The sequence below is a fragment of the Neophocaena asiaeorientalis genome, unplaced genomic scaffold (genome assembly GCF_003031525.2).
Source record: "Neophocaena asiaeorientalis asiaeorientalis breed wild unplaced genomic scaffold, Neophocaena_asiaeorientalis_V1.1 scaffold11, whole genome shotgun sequence".
Classification (NCBI taxonomy): Eukaryota; Metazoa; Chordata; class Mammalia; order Artiodactyla; family Phocoenidae; genus Neophocaena; species Neophocaena asiaeorientalis.
Genome location: NW_020173124.1, coordinates 3,269,239 through 3,294,336, shown reverse-complemented (window position 1 = coordinate 3,294,336; position 25,098 = coordinate 3,269,239). Strand labels below are relative to the sequence as shown.

The 25,098-nt window shown below is 39.0% G+C and overlaps 1 protein-coding gene across 4 annotated transcripts in view; it reads left to right on the top strand.

The window, feature by feature from the left end:
- The window catches only part of QTMAN (queuosine-tRNA mannosyltransferase), a 357,381-nt gene extending 332,909 nt beyond the window's left edge, over positions 1 to 24,472 (top strand). Inside the window, exons 10-11 of one of the 4 annotated variants that reach the window (XM_024744092.1) lie at positions 6,255 to 6,343; positions 24,158 to 24,472. In XM_024744092.1, coding sequence (XP_024599860.1) covers positions 6,255 to 6,343; positions 24,158 to 24,212 — 144 coding nt within the window. In that variant the 3' untranslated portion in view covers positions 24,213 to 24,472. Of the gene's footprint in view, positions 1 to 6,254; positions 6,418 to 9,874; positions 10,101 to 24,157 lie in introns of those variants that run through there. The other 3 variants (XM_024744100.1, XR_003003173.1, XM_024744093.1) reach the window with 3 other exon arrangements.
- Positions 24,473 to 25,098: the final 626 nt, after the last annotated feature.

Here is a 25,098-nt window from a genome sequence, read left to right as displayed (position 1 = left end):
TGGCTCTCCCAGAAATGGAATCTTAAGCCAGGAATCTCCAGATTAGCTAATAATAACTAATAATCTCCAGATTATTAGTTACATAATCTGCCTGGTAGCTCCCTGCCGTCCCCTAAAGGAAAGTAACCTTGCAATAACCAACCCACTTTTTGGCCTAGTATAATTTCTTTATTCCTGCTCCCTTTTTTTTTTTTTTTGCGGTACGGGGGCCTCTCACTGTTGTGACAGGGGACACGGGTTCGTGCCCCGGTCTGGGAGGATCCCACATGCCGCGGAGCGGCTGGGCCCGTGAGCCATGGCCGCTGGGCCTGCGCGTCCGGAGCCTGTGCTCCACAACGGGAGAGGCCACAGCAGTGGGAGGCCCGCGTACCGCAAAAAAAAAATAAATAAATAAAAAGTGTGTGACTTGCCAAAAAATGGATTGGTATTAATTATAAAAATTACATTAGAATTAATGCATTCATTAATGATCTACTAATCAATATCAATTGAAGGTTTATTATTTTAAGGAGGTTGGCCAATTAGCAGTTTGACACCATGAAAAAGAGATAACCAACTGACTGACGGATCCCCATCAAGTTTAATTTTAATTTGTTTTAAAAGTATCTTCTTGAGGAATGAGTTTAAATGCACACCACTCTTTCTCCTTTCAGCAAATGAATATATAAGTTGTTTAAAAAGCATATCTCAATGACCAAGAATGAAGTCTGGCGTATGTAACAAGAAATGAGCACATCTTCTAAATGGGCTCGATGGTATGGTCTAAGTTCTATTATATAAAGAATTTATATGGTCTAAATCTATAACTGGATTGCTCTTTAAATTAAATGAATTTGTATGTCGGCTTTCCCTTAATGGAATCGGTTTTGATATACTCTTTGTTCGTGCTGTTACGGCCGCAGTCTAAGGGTTCTTTGTATTAACTTTTTAAAGTTACATCACAAAGGGGTTTTAAGATTTCCCAACAGGCTTCTATTTAACCAAAGCTTTTGATCTCAAACCTGCTGGGGACTAGTGAAATCCTTACCAATTCTCCAGGAACTTCTCACTATTGGAATTTGAAAAGACCCACCTGAAGGACTGAACTCCCAGTATGGTTTCAGCCACCCTTCAGATCACGCTATTCAGGCAGCTGGCGAGGGGGTCTAGTGCACCCTTTGTGATCGGCTAAGCAGTCTAAGGTGTCCTTTGCATGAGTTGCACTCCCGAGGAAATAAAAACCAGGAGGACACAGACCTATATACCTTATTTCCTGCTATCTTCAGTTAAAGGCGGATTGCAGGGGGTCTGCTTAACATCCTTTGCTACCTAAATACCTTTTGGACATGGGAACTCAATAAAAGAACTTTCATTGCATCCATTACCCTACTGCGGTGCATAACAAATTAGATTTAAAAGGCTACTTTTTCCCCCTTACAGCTATTTCCAACATTTTCTTTAAAATTTCAATTTAGTGTCTAGTGCCAGAATATTCTATAATATATTTTAAAACTCTATAATACCAATTATGCCAACTGAACACTATTTCCAAAGAATTAGGCTTCTATTCTTATAGAAAGATTGTAGTTTAGAATTAAGATAAGGTAAAAAATAAAATAAAATGAAGGTAAGTTAGAAAATTATGTTTAAAACAGGTTAAATATAAAACTATATAACACAAATATTGTTCTTGGATAACTCTTTTTAAAATATAAATGCATTAATTTTTTATTTGGCTCTAAATTCCCACTTTTTGAAAAAATTTGCATTTGAGGTTGAAAAATATCAATGCCACATATTAACCTATTTTTAGAAAGGGTGAAATAAAATTCTCAATGATAATATTTAAATACTTTTATGTATTTTATCTTAAAACTCCATTGTGCAGAGGTTTTAGGGCATGTAAACAACACAGGACACAGAAGGCAAATACAACTTTGTAAAGAACACAATATTTGCAGCTGTGTGTGAGAACAGATTTGCCTATGGACCACTTCTCCTGTGTAAATATTTATCTTTACCCTTCTATTAATGCGGTGTCAAACCTCTTTATTATTCAAAAACAATTTTTGGACTCTGTCTTGATAGAGATGGATATTACTGTCATTGCATCAGATGTTATGATCCCTGACAAAGCCTCAAATTAGCTATATGCCAAAGAACTAGAAAGAAATGTATAAGTATTTCCAGAAGCTGTAAAAGATTTGCCATTCAGTGCTCACTGCTTAAGGGCATACTCTCTCACACCACACATGTACCATCTATCACCAGACATTAGAGGCACTTGCTATCAGTATGTTTTTTTGTCCTCTTTGTGCTCTGGTGTAACTACAGAAAAGTAGCCTGGAACCATCTCAATTCTAAATATGTGGTAGAGTGGTCAGGCTATGTTCAGTCTGGGTTTCAGAAACACTGTTACCACACCTGTAGAATATGACATAATTGTTCCATTTCTCGACTTATTAATTTTGATAAGCATTTGTTACACATCTGATTGGTAGATATTTATGAGTAGCTGCCTGATGGACTATTATGTTCTGCAGTTAATAATAACTGATTATAGGAAGACAAGATGCTATGAATTCTTTCTCTGGACAAAGAGGGGCTCAAAGACTTGCAGAACTGTGAGAATCATGGGAAATATGGAAAAAAAAGATTTCCGATATTTATGAATAATATAAGTGTGACTTATGTTGTGTTACAGTAATCCCCTGCTTCTTTGTAAAAAACCCCCACAAAACTATTCATTTTTATTGCATAGATAAGAGACTTAATAAAATATTTCTCATGATCCCAAATTTATTCTCATTCACTTTTACTCACAGTGTGAGTAGTTAGAATTTGGGGGATGATTACTCTGCAATATCTATCATTTAAAAGATGTGGGCTTCCCTGGTGGCGCAGTGGTTGAGAGTCCGCCTGCCGATGCAGGGGACGCGGGTTCGTGTCCTGGTCCGGGAAGATCCCACATGCCGCGGAGCGGCTGGGGGCCCGTGAGCCATGGCCGCTGAGCCTGCGCGTCCGGAGCCTGTGCTCCGCAACGGGAGAGGCCACAGCAGTGAGAGGCCTGCGTACCGCAAAGAAAAAAAAGAAAAAAAAAAAAAGACGTTTATCACCTTTGATTAGAAAACTGTACTTCCAAAATACAGCCTGTAGAGATACTCACAACTTTATACTTAGAAGTCCACTAGTGTGTGATGTATGAGAGTAAAAATTGTAATCGCTCTAAATGTCCACCAACATGAGGTTGCTGATAAGATACTGCACATCCACGGTAGCAGCACTGTCGTGGTTGCATGCCTACCAGTGCCAGGCAGTAACTCCTCATCCTGGGTGACAACCATTTCACGGAGGTATTGTCAATATCACACCTTACAAGTTGAGAGAGTGGATTACAGAGAAAATAAGCAACTTGTCAAAGTCAGAGAATTACTAACAGTGAAGCTAGGATTCAAACTCAAGCCTTAAGACATTTGGCTGCAAAGCCATAAACTTAACCCATTAATATTTGTATATTTTATAGAACACTCATATAACCCACTAATATGTGTGTATTCAAAGAATGAGATAGTTTTAGAGATCATGAAATGAAAAAAAGTCTAAGAAATATTAGATACAGTTTGGTAAAAATTATGTCTGTATACATTAGAATACGGAGAGAAAAGTTTGAAGGACTATTCACCAGGCTGTTTATATTAAAATGTCTGTGGTTAGGCTTTTATTTTCTACTTTATATATTTCTTTAATATTTAGATATCTTATAACTTTGTATAATAAAAACAATACAGTTCTTTAAAATATCAACATATAAGTAGGAGAATCAATAAAATTAATAAATTATTGTATCAACATATGCAGCATTATTTCAAGATCTCAAGTGCTGGCATTCAATTTGGCCTTTTTTAAACAAAGCATAAATAAATTATATCACATAGAATTTTCATACTACGGACATTAATTATTGCAGTCTGTTTTGGGGGAGGATGGTGTTCTATGGTGAAGAAAGCTACACCACCGAGACTTTTTTCCTTGTGTAAGCAAGTTTTGCAAGTGACTTGTCTTATAACTATTGAATAAAAGTCCTGTTTCATCAATAGAGTTATACATATTTTTATTTCACATTCTTTATATTAGAACACAATTATTTATTCTTTTAAAGGAGGATTGTCACAATGTTTCTAATACATAAAAACGCTTCCTACTTTTGCATTTGTAAACTGCTTCCGTGGGTGGACATTGCATCCAGGTTCCTAAGATCAGGAAAAAAATCTGGGCATTTTATTCTGAAGTTACAAATGATACTTGATACACCACTGTGCTAAACGCAGGATTGGGCTGGCTCTAGCTTTACATCTTGTATTTCAGCATTGAAAAAAAAATCAGTCATGGGTAATGCTTTCAAAAATGTTAATCCCAATTTTTGCTTATGGATATCACATGATTTTAAAAGGTAATAAAGAGCATTCTCAGTAGTCAAGGGTGAGTCAAGGAAAATGGCATCTGTGGGAATAAGTCAGCCAAACAAAAACTTGACCCAACACCAAGCTCATTGTCAGAATCACAGCTGCCGCATCAACCAATGAGACCTGAAATGGAGGCAGCCAGGAAGTCAGGTGCCGAGGCTGGAAAGCCTGTTCCAGACCCATTGGCAGTTGGCCCTTCAGCTGCTGTACAGCCCCAGGAAGGGCCCAGGGGGCTGGATCTGGTTTTTGACCACAGGAGGAAAGTGAAGTGAAGTACAACCAGTATTGTCAACAGCGAGACTGTCAAGTTAGTGCTGATAATATATTCATGGGGAGATGTATTGTTTTGCTCTTCGGGTTCTGTGGGGAAGGAGAGCCAAGGGAGAATGTACATAGCCACTCTGAAAGCATAATCTACCTCCTGCTCATAGAAACTAGTGGTGGTGGCTCAGGCTTCCTTTTACTCTCGATTCCTTCTAGTAGCATGTCTTATTTACTAAGTAGAATCTTGAAAAATATGGACAGAAGTGAATACCAGGTTTAAAAAGGAGGTGTGGTTAAAGGAACATGATACTCAGATTTTAAAAAGAAAATGGATTTTTGAGTTTGGCATTATTAACAGAGAGCTGTCATGTTCTTTTCCTTCAATAGAGGAAAGAAGTGACCCAGAACAGAAAATAAATGACCCGTGCTGTGATTAGCAACTCACTGTGTTTGTTTAGTGTCAAGAATGCTGCTAGGATTTAATAAAAATTTACAATCATAGATCACCTCCCCAAACAAAAGCAAATAAGCAAAGCACACATCTTTAAGGTAAGTCATCTTCTAACACCTTTGAAGCTAAGGATTGTCCTGCTTGCACAGAGCAGGCATTTCGTAAACGTTGAAAACTGAATATGACTCGCTGAACCTTGAGCTTGTCTTTGCAGTCTGTGTCCCTCCCGGATAGACACCCAGTTGTATGGCCTCCAGATTCATATTATTACATTCTCACTTCGGTGCTGAGACTTTATATAAAAACTTTATGAAAACCTTTCTTAATGATAAATACATTCGTTTCGTCCACTGTAGTGAATAGCACCTGGTGTGGGACCCTGAACATAGTATATTCTCAATAAACGCTTGTTAAATTTAATAAAAGTCACCAGGAATTGTGAGACATTATGGGAAGTTTGAAAGGCATTATATGTTCTTAAATTTAATGGGTGCTCCACAAACACAAATGAAATAGAAATATACTCACATATACATAACTTAAAAACCCATCATAAACACATACAAAAACAAGAGGCGTTTGTAGTCAGTGGCCAGAGGTTAACTTTTCAACATGGTTCTGAAGGAGGAGGTGGATAGAACTGATAACAGCTAACATTCATTAAACACTTACTATTGGCCAAGCAAAATGTTAATTGCTTTAGATGTATTGATTATCTTATTTAATTTTCACTGCAACCTTAATGTAGGTGATATTATTTTCATTTTACAGATATGAAAACTGGGGCTTAAATTGGCAAAATAGTTGTCCCAGATTAGTAGGTGTGTGGGGGGAGGGGCAAGCCAAGCTCTGCAGCCAGAAAATCTGGCTCATTGGCCCCATATAAAGACATATGCTATGATCTGAATGTTTGCTTTATGCTCTCCCCCATCCCCCAACCCCTCCCCACCCCCTCGCCAAAGCATATGTTGAAATCCTAACGCCCCAAGTAATGGTGTAAGGAGGGAGGGCCTTTGGTTATAAAAGTGGAGCACTCATGAATGGAATTAGCGTCCACATGAGAGAGACCCCAGAGAGCTCCCTATCCCCTTCCACAGGTGAGGACTCAGCTGGAACCGGGAAACAAGCCTTCACCAGAACCTGCCCATGATGGCACCCTGATCTTGGACATCCAGCCTCCGGAACGGTGAGAAATAAATTTCTATTATTTATAAGTTACCCCGTCTATAGTATTATATTATAGCCTTCCAAAGAGACTAAGACAACACATGACAACATGGAAGAATGGTAACCTTACAGTCATAAGTCTCGGAGTTTTGGAGAATCGTTCAAGGATAACCACAACTGTACATTTAGGACTCAGTTGAGAACCGAAATATCGTGAGTGTATCTCTAGAGATCCAGTTATCTTTTGTTTTTTTTTTTTTGCTGTACGCAGGCCTCTCACTGCTGTGGCCTCTCCCGTTGCGGAGCACAGGCTCCGGACGCGCAGGCTCAGTGGCCATGGCTCACGGGCCCAGCCGCTCTGCGGCATGTGGGATCTTCCCGGACCGGGGCACGAACCCGTGTCCCCTGCATCGGCAGGCGGACTCTCAACCACTGCGCCACCAGGGAAGCCCCTATCTTTTGTTTCTTTAATAGCCAGTGTTTTTACTGTGGAGTGTTGCCATCCTTGTGACATTCTCTGGCCCTGATTATACTTCTCTTGCTGCTTCTCACACACACAGTCTCACCCCAGCCTCATTTCTCCCTTAGACTTCTGACTAATCACAGCTTCCTTTGCTCTGTGGTCTCAGCTCACTGCCTTCTTCCTGAATGGATGCCTGAATGGAGGCCTCTGAACCTCTCTCCTCACTGGCCTTCCCTGATGCCTCACATTCACATGCGTCTGGGACTGGCTTGCAGATCAGCTGGCATGTGGTCTTGCCCGTGGTGAGGAGCTCTGTCTCCAAGCCACCTCAGGGACCCTGGCCCTGACAGGAGAACAGGAGCCTTAAGGTACAGGGCTGATCTCATTTAATTGCCGTGGCCTGGTGTGATGGTTAATTGTATATGTCAGCTTGGTTAGGCTGGGGAACCAAGAGTTGGTCAAACATCAGGTTAGATGTTCCTGTGAAGATATTTTTTAGATGTGATGAATATTTAAATTAGTAGACTTTGAGTAAAGCAGATTACTCTCCATAATGTGATTGGTCCTCATCCAATCAGCTGAAATCCTTAAGAGAAAGTACTGAGGTCCTCCTAGAAAGAAGGAATTTTACCTCCAGACTGCCTTCCGACTCAAGATTCAGCGTTAATTCTTCCTGGGTCTCCAGCCTGCCACCTGCCCTGCAGATTTCAGACTTACCAGCCCCAACAATTAGCTGCTTTCCAAGTAACCATCAACAAGTGACTTGATTTCCTTAAAGCTCAGGGTCTGACTTGGCAGGATACTGTGATAATTAGATGTGATGAATTATATTGTGATAATTAAATATTGTGAAATTCATTGATAATTAAGTGATCATTTTATGTACATAAATTGCCTGACATCTAGTAGATGCTGAATAAAAATAAGTTTCTCATCCCTTTCTCTAGCTAAAATTATACTAAGCCATTCTACTTGTTTTTTATTTCACTGGAAATGCTAGCTGTAGATATAAGGGAGTTTTTCTTATGATTGACTGATATTTCATGTGCCAACTCTAAGCCATCTCATGTTTATTTATTAAGGTATTCTTAGTGTTGCCACTCATTTCTCAGATCGACTAGTTAGTTTCAATTCTTATTGTCTCTCATTATATTGAACACAATGCATTTTCTTACCAGAGGTCACTATCTTTATGAGCCTTCAATCCTGCTCTGTTAGGGTTCTCCAGAGAAACTGAACCAAGAGAATGTGTATATATACATAAAGAGAGAGATTTACTTTAATTGTGTTTATGATTTCTATTTACTGGGTTTCATTTTGTCATTTTTTTCCTATTCTTATTTAGATTAATTGCTTTTTCTTTTTTGTTGTTATTCAATGGGAGTTATATATTCTACTTCTTCAGTGGTGCTCACAAGTTTTTAACAAGCACACTTGACCTATCTGTTTTAATTTCCAAACACTACACTCTTCTACCATCAATATATTATTTTACTTCCCCTTTGTTTTTATCCCCTAAACTAAGTCATTGTATTTTACCTCAATATTTACTTAGACTTACACACGTATTTACCAGTTTCTTTGAGCACCACCTTTTGTACCTCTCCTTTATTCTAAGTCAATGTTCTTTTTACAGACGTACATCCTTTGGTGGTTCTTTCAGTAAGAAATCTGAGGATAGTAAACTCTATCAGTTTTTATTTTTTAAAAAATCCTTACTTTTTTGATCACATCCTTAATCTTTAATTATAATTGATGTGGGTATAAAATTCTAACTCAACAGTTGTTTTTTCCCATAGTACTTTGAAGATATTATTCCATTTCCTGCTGACTCTATTTTTGTTGATGAAATCTCTGCTTTAGCCTAATTGCTGTTCTTTAGGTAATCTGAGTTTTCTTTCTAGTTGCCTTTAATATGCATGTCTTTTAAACTTTATTATTATTTATTTTAACTATGACGTGTCCAGGTATGGATTTATTTTCATTTATTTCATTCCTCTGTGACTCCTTTTAGATATGTTTGACCATCTCATTCTTTCCTTCATGTCTTTTAGCATTAAAAAAAAATTGCATTTTCTCTGTACTAATTGGAGATAATTTTCTTAGCTATGTTTTCTAGTTCAGACATGAGCTCTTTAGCTACTGATTAGCTCATCCATTGAGGATATTCATTTTAATGAACAAATTTCTCATTTCTGCATGCTTAATTTGTTTATTTTTCAAATTTGCCTTTCCTTTTTTCATTATGTTCTGTTCTTTTTATAGTTATTCCTTTTTAAAATCTTTTTTATCATTTTAAGTATCTTTATTTTGTATTGTCTTTCAGATTATTAGATTAAGGTATTAAGCATACTAATCTTTATGTTTGTTGTGTCTTCTGACTCTCTCTTACGGAAAATTGTTTTCTTGTGTGGCTCGTCACTCCTGTACTGTGAGCTTTTCTTCAGCTGTAGGATTCTTGGGCACCCCAGGCAGTGTCAGCAGTCCCTAAACACAGGTTTGGGGTTTCCTTTTGTCAGGTTCATTTCCCTTTTTTGTACATTAGATTCTTGAGATTTTCAGATAACACAAATGCACACTCTACTCTTGCATAAGGCACATTTTTGGGAGTTTAATATTTGTTGACTTCTTTTCCTTCCTCTGTAACAAGCAGAAACAAATGTCCTTGTTGCTTACCTAAACCAGTATCTCCCACAGTTGCTGTGAGGTCAGTCATGAGTGATGAGGTCCTGCAGCTCCCATCTCCTCCCGACCCCTGAGCCCCAAGGCTGCCACAGGGATGTTTGTGCTTGTGTTCACCTTCGTGGACCAGCCCTGTGTGTTCTGCTCTGCCACACCCAGGTCCGGGAGGGGAAGGACGGGCAGAGGATGAGACCCCCAACACCAGACCTGCCTGCAGGAGAGGACGTGTGTGGGTACAGCTTCCTCCGTGTGCCCCACCGTACCTGTGTCTCCGGCTTCCTCAGCTGCCCGATGGTCTTCAGCCTCTGTCCCCGTTCTGTCCCTCCCAGCAACTAGTGTCATGTCCTGCATGCCCTGGGCTGCTTCTCATTCTGTCACCTCAGCTCTGTATCCTTCCGGTCTCAGGGAATGGGGCCTACTCGCCCGAACCTGGTCTCTGAGCCCCTGGACCAGCTGTCTCCCGTGGTGCCGGCCCACACATGACCACGCCTCGGCAAGCGCCCCCTGCCCCAGCAGCCTCAGGTGTGGTTCACGGGAAGGCCTGAGAAGGGCCCAGGTCTGTGCTCAGGACTCAGAAGCCTGCCAGTCAGCGGTCCCCAGCCTGGGACGTGGCAGGAGGCTGGGCAAGTGAGCTCTGTGGATGGACTCTCGGGTTGCCCACCTGCAGAAGGATAGAGATTGGAGGTCCCCTTGTTTTACAGGTGCCCGCAGACCTGGATGTTATGAAGTTGTACGTAGCGTGAACACTTTGTAATGTTGATTGATTGAATGTAAGACAATTCATCTAAAAAAAAAAAGTTTCCATGTTGCGAGAAACAAGAATCCCATTATTACTATTATTAATTTTATTAAAACAGTATTAATCAAAAGAGTGCTACTGGGGCTTCCCTGGTGGCGCAGTGGTTGAGAGTCTGCCTGCCGATGCAGGGGACACGGGTTCGTGCCCCGGTCCGGGAAGATCCCACATGCCGCAGAGCGGCTGGGCCCGTGAGCCATGGCTGCTAAGCCTGTGCGTCCGGAGCCTGTGCTCCGCAACGGGAGAGGCCACAACAGTGAGAGGCCCGTGTACCGCAAAAAAAAAAAAAAAAAAAAGAGTGCTACCATTCTTGCCATGCCTATGCCATTTTAAGAACAAACATCCTCAACTAATTTGAGTTGCAACTTTTCCATAGTGTTTTTGGGTGACTGGTTTCTGTATTTTAGATTATGCCTATAGCATAGAGACAGAAAGAAATAAGTTGTACAGGTTTACATTAGACAGACACTATTTTGACCTCCTTTAGGCAAAATAGTATCAGAATTTTATCACTAGAGTTCTTGAATGTTAATTTTTTTCTCCACTCCTTTGAGATCCCCATTTTAATTTTTAACAACTTCCTCCCTTCTCCACTTCTATTATAATGCAAAAAGGAGGAAGAGGTGAGAGGAAGATGGTAGAGAATCTCTGAGAAATAATAAAAGGAAAAAAAAGTAAATAATAAATTGGCAGAAGGGAAGGAAATAAAAACAAAATTAAAGGGAGTAAATTTTCAAGAGTGGAGAAAATAATATGATGGTATCCCAAGGAACATGAATAAAGAAGCTATGGGTCAAAGAAAAGAGAAAAGGAGTGAGGGGTGGGATGCTGGGATGGAGAAAGCATGAAGCATTGTGAGTGATGACGAGAGAAACAGAACAAGTATCATTTGTGCCTATTGTGTGCTGGAAGAACAGTAGGCACATTTCATCCACAGCTCATATGTAGAGTCAACAAATGTATGAACCATGAATGATTATCTCATTTGATAAATCAAAGAAGTCAGAGAAATTAAATAGCTCATCCAAGATCTGAGGAGTTAGTAAAAACCTGAGTCAGAATTCATGCACAAATCTGTGTATTTTCACCAAAAACTGGGGCAGGATTGTAAAGGTCACTCTCCACCCACTGTGTGGAACAGAGGACAGATGCCCCTGCTTCTTTCTTCTTTTCTTTGCCAGCTAATTACATGTCTGATTAGTGTAGGACAAAGGAAAATGTGCAGAAGAGAAGCCTGACAAGGTTGAGAAGGAAATGGCCCGGGAGAAAGGAAGATGATTCATTGATAAGCTCTTTGTCCTCTAGAAATGCAATAGGCCTCCTAGGAGGAGAGACTCAGTGTCTTGGGGGGCAGCTCCAGCCTTGAGGGAATTGTCACCCAGAGGTGACTGGGCAGAGAAGTGCTGGAGCATTTTCAGACTTCCCTACCTCAGCAAGCCACAAAAAAAGTGCTATAAAATGTCTTTGATTCTTCCTCCTTTTCATTCATACTATTATATACTGGCCTGTCCAACATTGCCCTTTAAAACCAGGCCACCTTTGGAGCAGTGAATTAACCATGTGGTGTTTCTTGAGCATCTAATCCATGGAATAGGATCCCATGTCGTACTTGTTTAAGACTCAATACAACTTAAATAGGTTTTGCTGCATTATTCACCCCAAGTAAAATCCCCAACCAAAACAGAATTATACAGCAATTTAAAAGAATACTATTTTCTCACTAATGACGCCTAGTATCATGTCTCCCTATTGCTGGTAATGGAATGAAAGTCAGGTCAGATACACGGTGAGGTCAACTCACCTTGTCATTAAAGTTCAAAAAATCAAAAGCCCTTAAAAAATTTTTTTTTAATTCTTGCTAATTTTTATCACCATTTCCATTGTGTGATTCTTTTTCAGAGTTGAAAATAAAGGTCATTTTTAATCCCCAACTTCTAGTTTAGTGTTATCTCAAATCAAGTCTTGATATACACATCATTTAAAATTGTCTTTTCTAGTTAGAGGCAAGTGTGGCGTTTTCAATGAAGAATGAGGGTTTCATTCGGCTCTCTCTTAGGTGCATGTAGAGCCTTCTAAACATTTCAGAGCGTGGGTGGACCTCCCTCTATAAATCGTAAATTGCCCACGCTTTTGAGCTCCCTTTCTCTTTTAAAGCTACCTAGGTTAAAAATTAAGCCCCTACAGTGAAGGGCACCTGTATTTGCTTGCCCTATTAAGCAGCTATACTGAAATGCTTTACAGCTGTCTAAATTAGCATAATTAAATCCACATCAATTAAAAACCTCAATCACCTCTCTCCCCTTCACATGTAGATGGTGACATTTGTCTAAGGTGGGAATTAACAAAAGAACTTTTTAACAGTTGAAGATCTGGCTCAAAAAGAGGGTAATAGGATTGGTCTATTGTTCCGGATTCACCTAAGACGGGGAGCAGTGGTCAATGAGAGCTATTTGGCCAAAGTTGTCTGCAGTTTGCATTTCAATGCCGTTGGCAGCAGGGCCAGCCATTCGAGATGCGCATTTTACAGCAGCCCTCTCCTGCTACCGCTCTTTATCCTCCAGTAATGAGGGTATACAAAGCGCCATTCTGACTTTGGGGGTGGTGGTTGTTTTTAAACTGGGGAAGTCTGGTGGACCTCAGGATAGTGACAAGCCTAAACCGTGTGGTGCTGGCAGAGAAAATTCCTGGAGATGAAAACTGACATGGGGTCCAGGGGTTAATTTCTGGAACAGACAAATTTGCATACAAATGAAAAATGATGGGATTTCCGTTCTCCTAAATTTTCAATGTCATCAGCATCAAACAGCAGCCCTGCTCCCTTGCTGTTTGAAGAATATTCATTACTATAGAAAAAGGGGCACCTTGTTTGGTGTTCAACTGAATGCAGGTCTATGACTCAATTTGTGAAGCCTCATCTGGAGGGTGAGTTTTCTATGCATCTTCTTAATACTTCTAAGTATGGCTTGAATGATATTTATTTTTATAATCCTAAACTTTTCTGAGTAAACATTGAATGGGCTGTGGTTGACTACTTTGAGCATTTACCTTTTCACCCTCATGAGCTGTTTACCCATATTTAGCTGACCTTTCTTTTTTATCATATCACAGAGGATGACATTTTGGTCTATGTTAAGTTACTGGATTCGAGAGATGGGACATGACAATACTAATTTCTCCAAAACACATGATATTTCTCCATTTTTTATGCTTTTAGTTATTTGTTTTTTTCACATTTAAAGACAGCTGTTTTTAGAGTAGTTTTAGGTTCTCAGCAGAATTGAAAGGAAGGTCAGAGAGTTCTCATAACCCCCTGTTGCCATCCCTGTTCAGACTGTCTCGTGATCAACATGCCCCACCAGAGTGGTACATGCGTTACAACTGATGAACCTACACTGACACGTCGTAATCACCCAAAGTCCATAGTTTCCTTTAGGGTTCACTCTTGGTGTTCCACATTCTATGGGTTTGGACAAACGTATAGCGACATATATCCATTCTTATAGTATCATGTATCATTATAATATCAGACGTGTAGGGTATCATATAGTTCCATTGCCCTAAAAATCCTCTGTCCTCTGTTTATTCATCCCTCTCTCCCCCTCAATCCCTGGCAAGCGCTGGTTTTCACTGTCTATGTACTTTTGCCTTTTCCACACAGCCTTTGGATGGAATCATACAGTATGTAGCCTTTCATTTTGGCTTCTTTCCCTTAGTAATATGCACTGAAGTTTCCTTCAGGTCTTTTCATGGCTTGATAACTTGTTTTTAGTGCTGAATAATATTCAATTGTCTGGGTGTACCATAGTTTATTTATTCATTCACCTACTGAAGGACATCTTGGTTGCTTCCATTAAATGCTTTTTTGATGACAATTCATATCTGCTCTTTTGTTATAAATTTACTTATTTTATTTTTGGCTGCGTTGGGTCTTCATTGCTGTGCGCGGGCTTTTCTCTGGTTGCGGTGAACGGGGCCTACTCTTGGTTGCGGTGCGTGGGCATCTCATTGTGGTGGCTTCTCTTGTTGTGGAGCATGGGCTCTAGCTGTGCGGGCTTCAGTAGTTGTGGCTCACAGGCTGTAGAGCACAGGCTCAGTAGTTGTGGCACACGGGCTTAGTTGCTCCGCGGCATGTGGGATCCTCCCAGATCAGGGATCAAACCCGTGTACCCTGCATTGGCAGGCAGATTCTTAACCACTGTGCCACTAGGGAAGCCCCCTGCTCATTTTTATAGTGTTACAAAAATATAAGTATGCAGAAAGAAGAAAATAAAAATTATTCAAAGTCTCAGTTCTTAGACACCACTGCCAGTTAATATTTTAGTGTATATTCTTCCTCAACCCCCTTCTTCAAAGTTTCCATACTTTGAAACTGTCAGCCTATTGAAGGCAGGGATGCTTCCCGTTGCCATAGCAAAGCCGACCCTTTTTAATTAGCTAAGCCCACTCTCAAGTTAATACTGCTAGAGGCACGTTCTTATGAGTCAGTCTCTCTCCTTTCCCTGCTGTATCACTAGCGATCAAGAAGACCCTAAATAACTTCTTGAAACCCCTAAGTCTTCTTTCTTCCCAAATATGGATCTCTCTAGATACTGTGTCTAGATGCTGCCGTAAATTAGTGACTATTAAAGTACATCAAAACTCTTATTTAACTTTTAGGACAATACTGAAATATTTACATTTTTGTAATGAAACAGAAAGTACTTTGCTCAGTTCCTCAGCTCTTCAGAACTGTGGGATGCCTCAAGGGACACGCCTGACAATACTCACCTTTCGGATTTGCCTGCAGCTTCTGTGGGGAACAGTTCGTGATACTTTCTACTGGGTCATGGAATGTTCTTCAACACTTTACTTCTCTCTCATGGATGAGATGCCTCCTTGGCAATTTATCATTTTTTCTCTCTCTCTCTCAGAACTATTAATAAGAAAGAAAGGAATGATGCATAAACTTTAGAAATCTCATAAAAGGAAAAGGTCCAACTTTCAGGATATGAAATGATTGAGAAATCCCTTAAAGAAATAGCACTACAGCAGCTAAATTGCTACGATATATAACCCAGAAAGGCAATATAATAATGCGCATGGGAATAAAATACATCTGTTTTAACCTGGAACTTCACATTTGTATACAGTCTGGTCATATGCAGCTCTGGTACAATAAGTACCTTTAACATATATGTGAGTTTATCAGAAATATTTTTAAGATTTTTGTCGACTAAGGTATCTTTATTGTAATTATGACTTGCTGAAGGGGAATTTTGAGGCAATGAACAACATATCTCAAAGCCCAGATGTCCTGTTTAGACAAGGAGTTTTATATTGATTCTAGTCTGCCTTCACCTAACCTCGTGTAGCAAATATTACAAAGACATAATTAGAAAATTTGGTACAATATTTAGCCCTGGTCGCTGTGTGATGGAATTGTTTGACTGCTGAGTAACTGAAGCTTGTTTGCATCCCAGTGTGTAGTGAAAGGCAAACTTCAAAGAAAATATTATATCTCCCAACTCCAGCTCCTGAGAATCTTGGAAGTATAATACAGCAAGGCTTAAAACTCCCTGCTGTGGGAAGGGCAATTTGACACTGAAACTAGTGTTAAATCACTATTGAAACACTGGTTTGCAAAAGAGTTCTTATTAGATAAATATAGTTAAAGCCTTAAAAGGCAGGAGGAAAATACACCCAAGTCATAGGGAAAAAACTGGGGGAGAAAAGTCTTTCAAGTTGGACAGTATGTGTTGACAAAATTTGGAGATTTTAAAACATGTATCTACACATTTATTTTATAAATTGTACATAAGACTGGCTCCTTTTCCAGTGCAAAATCAAATATTTAGATTTGCAAAAACCTATGGAAGCCAGATTTTAGACAAAAAGGGATTTTTTTGTCAGACTGTCAGTCTCTGAATTTCATCACAATCTGTTCAGCTGTTTTTGTTGCAGGCAGGCGTAAAACGTACTGGGTAAATGTGTGTTTGTATTTATTATTAAAATGGGGATGCTAAATCCTGCTTTCTAACAGTCTTCACATTCTTTAAGTCTGTGATGGTCACAGGGAAGCAGATCCATGAAGTGCAAGTATGAGAGTCATACATGGAGGAGGAGGGAGAGAGGGGTGTGACAAACACCGACAACCAACACCTCTTTGCAATAGAGGGTTTCGAACCTTTAAAAAAATGACCTTGGCATGTTGCCTCAATAACTTTTTCTGAACCTATATGTACTTATTCTTGTCTGGAAGAGGGATGAGGAAATGATTTGCTGGTGACAGATCTAAATGTTTCATTTAATTGTCCTGATCTCTTTTCCCATTATCTGCACTAATCTAAAAATGAGAACTTGGGTTGAAAGTTTCAACATCATTTAATATCCATGTATAATTGTATACAAAGATTGACTAAGGGAATTTTTTTTTTTTTTAAACATCTTTATTGGGGTATAATTGTTTTACAATGGTGTGTTAGTTTCTGCTTTATAACAAAGTGAATCAGCTATACATATACATATGTTCCCATATGTCTTTGACTAAGGGAATATTAAAGCTAGAATCTGAACCTCTAGTAGGTGGGACAATATAGTAAAGAACAAGCAAGCGACAAACAAATAAATACCAAATCTTAGGTAAGTGCATGCTTGCAGAGCTAACTCTTCTAGCTAGGGCTTTTTGATACAGTTACATCCAGAAGAAATGAGATTTGAGATGATATTTCCCTATATAAGTAAATCTCTTTACAAAAGGAGAATAATACATTTGTTCCTAATCAAATTGACAAGGATAGAGCAAGCATTTGAGGTCTGTGTTCATATTTTCAAGAAGTACAATGGAAATTTTACCTTTAACGGAGTATATTAGTCAGCTAGGGCTGCTACAACAAAATACCACAGACTGAGTGATTTGAACAACAGACATTTATTTCCTCACAGTTCTTTCTGGAGGCTGGAAGGCCAATATCAAGGTGCCGGCAGCGCTAGTTTCTGGCGAGTCCTTTCTTCCTGTTTTATAGGCAGTGGTGTCTTGCTGTGTCTCAACATAGAATTTCTTCTGCGTTTGAACAGAGCATCTCTGAATCTCTTCCTCTTCTTATAAGGGCACCGGTCCTATAGGATTAGGGCGCCACACTTAGGACCTCATTTAACCTTAATCACCTCCTTAAAGACCTATCTACAAATACAATCACACTGGGGTGTTAGAGCTTCCCCATCAGAATCTGGGGGATGTGATTCACTCCATAACTAAAATAACACACAGCCTCCCTGGAACTCCAATTTCTTTGTTTCTTACTGGCTTTACATCAACTCATTATAAGACTTCATATTCTGCTCAGAACTTTTGATTTGCAGTTTTATGTTTCTGATTAATAAGGCATTGGAAAAATAAATACTATTGTTCCATAAATGTAGTTTGGTATACAAATTATTTCGGAATGTAAGGTCTTTGGAGAAAAATCATTAAAGAAATTCTCGGTGATTAAAAGAGGCTGAGAGTCTCTGGAGAGAACATTACCTGCTTGAAGAGGTGAATTCAACTAGGGAGTCTCAAGATCACTTCCAGGTCTCAGAGCTATGAGTTTGTGAATTCATTCAGTTGCATCCCGAATTATGTGGTATTGAGAACCCATTGAAATATGGCAAAGTAGTCTTCCCTCCGAAATTTTAAGGAGTATTGCTGATAAATTTACAAAGAAAAATAAAATTCCCAGGTTTGGTTTGCGCACCTGTGGCAGAGACTGGCTGGTTAGATGCTTGTTAATCCCATTTCTTTTTTCTATGCACACAGGGACATTCCATTTCCCAGCTTCCTTTAGATTGGACCATGTGATTAGGTCCTGGCCAATTAGAAATTGATGGAAATGATGCACAACGCTTCTAGGACTGGACAGAACTGTCTGTGTGATCTTTCATGATTTCTCTTCTCTTTTGGTAGTAACAATGGAGACCAGTGTGGAAGTCATACAATACAAGGAGCCTGGATCCCATAGGCATCACTTGAAAGAGGCACCCAGAAAGCCTTTCTGACTTTTTTGGGAGCAATGAATAAATTTTTACTCATTCGTTCATATTCAACAGCCCCCATAGGGCTGTTGCTGGTTTGCACTGTGTTTCTGAGTATCACGTGTCTACAGTTATCTGTCTACCACAGATAAGGTCCAGTTTTGTTAAAAATATTAAAACCTCCATCTAAGACCATACTCCTGTTGCAGTAGCTACTAGATCGTCGACAGTTGTAGGTTGCCATTTTGGAGCTGTGATCACTTAGGTCAGACTTGCCAGGCTTATGCCAATTTGTGTGACTCGTCTCCAATTCCCGGGGAAGATGACACTGTGCAGGATCTGGTATCCAGAGTCTAGAGTCACAGACATACTAACAGAGTCTGTGCATTCTATCAGAACACCAAAGATGATGCTAAGTATTAGGAAGTGAGCATTAGCACATATTGTTTGTGGGAGTGTACGTTGTGCTAAATGTTCGGTAGTACAATCTAGTAATCTGTATCAAAATGTGAAACATATCTACACTTTAGCACCATAGTTGTACTTTTGGGACTTCATCCTAAAAATACGAGTGATCATTTACATATAATGACATCAACTGTAGCCTTCTTTTTTTTTCCTTTTTTTTAAAATTGGGGTATAGTTGCTATAAAATGTTGCGTTAGTTTCTGGTGTACTTAGGTCATTAGAGAACACCGAGCTGAGCTCCCTGTGCTATACAGTGGGTTCCCTCTAGCTATCTATTTCACATATGATGGTGTATATATGTCAATCCTAATCTCCCAGTTCATCCCCTCCTTCCCCCACCACGTCGACATGTCTGTTCTCTACGTCTGCATCTCTATTACTGCCCTGCAAATAGGTTCATCTGTACCGTTTTTTCTAGATTCCACATATATGCATTAATATGTGATATTTGTTTTTGAGCCTTATTTTAATAGCAATACCCATCATTAAAGGATTGGTTAAATGAGTCATGATATATTCATGTAATGGAACACTACACAGACTTTGAATAAGATAAGGTAGACCCACCTGAAAAAGCTGTCATAAAAAGCTGTCCATGATAGAATGTAAAGTGAACAATGCAGGTTGTAGAACAATATACATAATTTTAGTTTATCTAATATGCAGGATATAGAGCAGTACATATAATATTCTATCCAGTGTTTTTACAAAGCCTTCTACGACATAATAATATACTAGAAGTACATATCCCACATGTTAAAAGAAGTTACAGCTGTGGGATAGGATGGAAGCAAGGGGAAAGGCATGATGGAGGTAGCACGACACTGTATACTTTGTATTTTCAATTTTTTAAATTAGTGTAGTTTTATCATTTCTTCCTCTGTAAAATAGTGAAGTAAAAATAGGTGGAACCCTATGAAACTGTCATTTTTGTAAGTCAAAAATGCTACAATATCGACACTTTAGATGGCTCACCTCTAGAACCTACCATTTGGTTGTTGGGAGAATTAAATGAGCTAATTCATGTAGAACATTAGGGTGATGCCTCGAATATTGTAAAAGTGAAATAAGTGTTAGCTCTTACTGCTCTTTTTATTATCAATGCTTTACATTTCCAATATTCTTTCACATTCACTTTCTAATTTAGTCCTGGGATCCCCTCTTGGGATAGGAAGGGCATGCAACATCACCCACAGGTTCAAAAGAGCTCTCTCCAGCATTTTGCTCTGTTTACACATCACGCCATTTGCTTCTCAAAACAAGCCCAGATGGAATGTATTTAAGTCTACTTCACTTATTTAAATTAACTGATGAAATAAAAAATAATTTGTACATGTTTGGCTTTTTCTCCCAATACATAAAGTTATGTGTTATCCTCACATGGATATTTTAATCAATGAGATGCACAAAAGAAAAATTTGGAGCCCTTGAATTATAGGATACAACTCAATGATCATGTCCTTCTTGAGAAATCCTGTGATTCCTGGGGGCAGATTTTGTTGCTCTGTCCTCCAGGCTCCATAGCTCTTTGTTCATATCTATTAATATAAAGAGATATTTTGTAAATGATACATGTAGTATCAGTATATTCTTTATTATCTTTGATTTCTCCAAACCTGGCAGAGTCTCAGGCAAAAAGTGGCTGCCTAATAAATGGTTAAAAAATTAACGAGGAACTAAGTGAAGGAATGAATTAATGATGATTCTCTCTGTTTTATTCATTAGAAAAATCAAAGCCCTGAATAGAGAAGTGGATTGCCCAAATTCAAAGAACCGTTATCTGGAGATGCAGGACTCAAGCCCAGGTTGCACACAGCCATGTCCAGAATGCCATCACACAAGGCATAAAGCTTCAGACCCAAATGAAGCAGTAGGTGTGCTCAGCCTTGAATGTGCCTAGCAGATGAAAACCCACCCCAGATGGCATATCCAATTTAATCAACATCACCTGTGAGCCAAACTGAACAGTAAATGTTAAGACAGGATCACTAATAATGGGGACCTGGAATCTAGCCAGAATTAAAACAATGATCTGCTTAACAATCCCTCTGGGCTGGATGCATGTGGAGAATGGATAAATGTGGGATATCAAAACAGCTGTTCTATGGCAAACCGAAATGGGGCAATCATAGATAGCAAAGGGAGAAGAAACCCTTGAAAATTGTCTTAAATAAAGTAGCACTTTAAATCATGTGTGACCTGGCTGTGGCCTTTTAAGAAGCAACCACCCACCACAAAGTACCCGGGCGTGCATCTCCAGAGAATGAGATAGCTTCTGGTGAGCAAAGCCTATGGAATTATAAAAGGCAATGACAACTGGTAGCCATCAGTCCCCAATATACATAGACAGGATTAGTCCAAGCATCACCTTGAAATCTGAAGGCCAGTGCCCCGAATGAAAATTCCATATGTCACCACGACCATTTTCTATGAACTCCTTGTAAGCATTGTATAAACTACACTGTTTTTCATATTCCTCTATTGCCTAATTATTTTAAGATGATAATTGCATGGTACCTTCTCAACACTCTCACAAACTGCCTTGGATCAGGAACCAAAGTTGATGTTAAAAATATTTAACAAGCAGACACAGGCATAAAGCAACCAGATGCCAGCTTGATGCCATCCTGGCTTGCACCGGCAACTGTCCTTCTTCTTTTGGGCTGATGACTCTATATTATGAAATGTAGTAGGACAGCACACACATGGAGTTCTCAGAAAGGACTTCCTGACTGATTGACTCTCCAAGTTCATTTTAATACTTGTCTGTCATCTGGGGAAATCCCATATCAGTGTGTAATTTATCATCCATACAACTGTATTAAAATAAGCATACCAATTACAGACCAAGCGGGCAACCATGTAAGAAATCAGTTGTTCAAAAAAAAGTCATGTATTCAGCAGTCATATAAAAAATATATACTCTGTATTACCGTGCTGATATTCAGGAACATAGAGATACAAACAACTGTGCTTACTTTCTGGGATCATAAAGGTTAGCAGATAATACAGATTTTACCACTGCTGCTGTCAACTATAATAGGACCAAATGTTTTAAGAATCAGTTCAGTATAATCATTACAACAGCTGCAAGATCACTATACGGTTGGTAAGTGTAGTTGAATTTCATGTATATAAACATTAGATTGTCTCATCCAAACTTCCCACTACGGGAATTCCTCTCACAGCTTCCCTGAGAGGAGGCTAGCAGATTTGTTGGACTACTAACAGTACCAGGGAGAGAAGCCATTGTCTTGTAAGGGAAGCTACATGTTTCTAAGAGAATGAATTTTCATATTTTATAAAAGCACTTTGCAAGATATATCGTAGTTGTAGATTTTCCCACATGCCCTTCTCTAAAATTTTTCACTAAGAATTTAGGTAAACTGGATCTTAAAATCCAAGAGATTTTTAACTTGTAACCAAAATGCCTTCTGATTTTTACCCTTAGATATAAATGAGCTATCAAGAGCAACTTTCACTAAATCTCAATACCCATATGATAACACCTGATGAAAGGAAGTTTATATAGCAGGGAAACATCAGGGAAACAAAGGAAATTTTCATCCATTTCCCCTTGTCATTATGTAGTTGGGTCATTTGATCCCAATTGGTAAGCTCTTCATCGACCGGTTCATTTAGCTTTTAACAAAAACTTTGAGCATTCCTTAACCATTTTGATGTGGGCAGACATTTGCTGGGTATTTGCTAAACTCTGCTACTCCAGTAGGACAGATATAGGACTACAGAGAAACTATCTCAAGGAGCTTATAGTCAAATCCAGAGAGGCAGACATGGAGGTAAACAAGAGCAACACAAAGTATCAACCCTTGTGGGGACGCATGAGCAGGAATCAATGAGTGTCACGAAGAAAGGGGTGTTCTCTCTTCCGTATACGCTGGCCTACCAGGATAACCAGGTTCCAAACAGAGGAGAAAATACTTAAACGTATTTTTTCCTCTGTACGGCAGCTATCTCTGGGACATGGCCAACTGATACTCCTTATATGTAGACCATTTAATTAGTACACTCTTCTATGTTTGTAGCTTTCTAATGGCTATTGTAGGATTCATACTGATGGTTTGAATATGTTCCTGAAGAACTATATTTGCTGGATTTCAGACAATCAGTAAGGTCCCAATGGATAAGGTATTGAAAACCACCTAAAGTAGCATAATGTACCATCTTAGATACAGCTTTGGGATTATTTCTGATGTATCTATATCTTTATTTATATCTATTTATATCTATGTGTGAAGAGACCCTTCATAATGGGAAGAAAATAGGGCCGACAAGGTGAGAGTGATCACCAATGCTGTCTTCCATCAGCACGTTCCAGGTTATTTGTTTTGAGCCTGGTCTCTGAGATACCTTCCAGGTGACCAACATAATTTGATTGTCTCTCTGACATTGTTTAGTGTTGCTACCAGTTAAACTCCAACTGTAAAGCAGCTTTATAAGAGCACTGCAGTGTCATATTACAGGGAACAGATGTCAAAATAAAGGTTCACTAACTTGAAGCAACTTGTATACATAGAACATTCAGGTGTGTCTGTGACCACAAGAGGAGAAGGAGAAATTGTATTTTGTGCAGTTGACTGATACCAAGGACAGGCTCTTTCCTTGAGATGCCAACAGAGGAATTTTGTTAGCAGTATTTTGTGAACAAAACACTTAAGAGAATGTATGTATACAATAGTTTAAAAAAAAAGGGTTACTGACACAGATGCCAATTTGGTGGGGCATATGGAACATTTACACTTGCCTTTTTCTTTCTTGCTTGCTACAGCTGGTGCTGATTTAGTATGTGAAATTTTACTAGCAGGAGTGCTAATCAAGACCAAGATTCTGTAAGGATTTAGTCATTTATGTAGGGGAAACTACGGCTATCATTAAAAAGTAGAAGATCATCTTAGGAAAAACATTATCGTTATCAACCTCATTTTTAAACTAAACAGACACAACGGTACTGTAAGTATCACTTTAGCAGCCGAAAAAGTCAGAATGTTTTCCAGATAATGTTCTACGAGGATTGCACCCACAGTTTAAAGTTGTGGTGGAGGCACGTTAAAGTTTGGTGCCATCAGAGCCAAGCAGGAGAGTGAGCCATTTAGCAGTTCGTTGTTTAACTTTTCTGTGCAGTGGTTCAGCAAAACTACTCTTTGGAAACGTTCGATTTTTAAAGAATAAAATGTAATTGTCATGATACAGAAGATGAATGAATTTTTTTCTGGAATCCTTGGGGGAAGTTGGGGGATGGGGAGAAGTGAGAGGCTTTTGATTTTCCCCTTACATTTTTGAATACAAATTTTTGCGATCCGAGGCCAAATTTCACTGATCATGAAGGTGTTGGGAGAAAAAAATTAAATAAAAGTTAAAAAATCTTTCCCAAGTGGTGACAGAAGCATTGTCGGTACATTAAATATGTTGTCCAGGTGGCTTGGTAGAGTTGGAGACCTGCACGGCAGCTACAAGACATCTGTTGCCTGAGGAAACTTGCAATGTGGCAAAGTGGTGTTTGTAGCTCCCTGTGGAAGGGTGCCAGCTGCCCAGGGCTTCGCTTCTACAGATGAACCGAGAGCCTTGCTGGTGCTTCAGATGAAGCGGTACATCATTCCTACTCTCCTCTTCTCGTGAATTTAAGGGACAAGGAGGTTTTGCAGTGAAAATCCAGGTAGATGCTGTTGGGCGAGGGGTAGATCAGCTTTCTAATATTCCCAAGGGCTTTGTCCATCAGTGTGACCACAAGCACAAGCCTGTAATTAAACCATTTTTATTCTATTTTCATGTGTAATTTCTACGACCCACTGCAAGTTATGTATTATTTTCATGATTCATACCTTAAATGCCATCAGAAGAGATATCTGAAAAGTAAAGTTTGCTAAAATGCAAGCAACAAAATATTTTATTTTAAGATAATTAATGGTTATGCATGTGTTAGATGGTTGGTTTGATGGTTTTAGAATATTTTGACATAAATATGGTGGCTTTAAAAGCAGAATACATATAACTTGTAAATAACTATTAGTAACTAATTAAAATTCATTTATTGAGCATTACCACACAGCAACCATTATGTTAAAAGCAAAAGAGACAAAGACTGTATAACAATCTATAGCCCTTGCTCAGAAACTAGAATATTTAAAAATTAATTAGTAAATCTCTTAATTATTTTATTTACTCAGGCTTTAATGACATTTTTACCATAAACATGACCATCTGGGCTATCTGATTAAAACTGGAAAAGTTGAAGACCTATCCTTAAATGCACAAAGAGAAAAGGATGAGGAGATTTGGACTGAAGTTATCAAATTTAAAAACAACCAATGCTCTTTTCCCTTCCATCAGAAATTCCTTCCATCTACAATAATGCTTA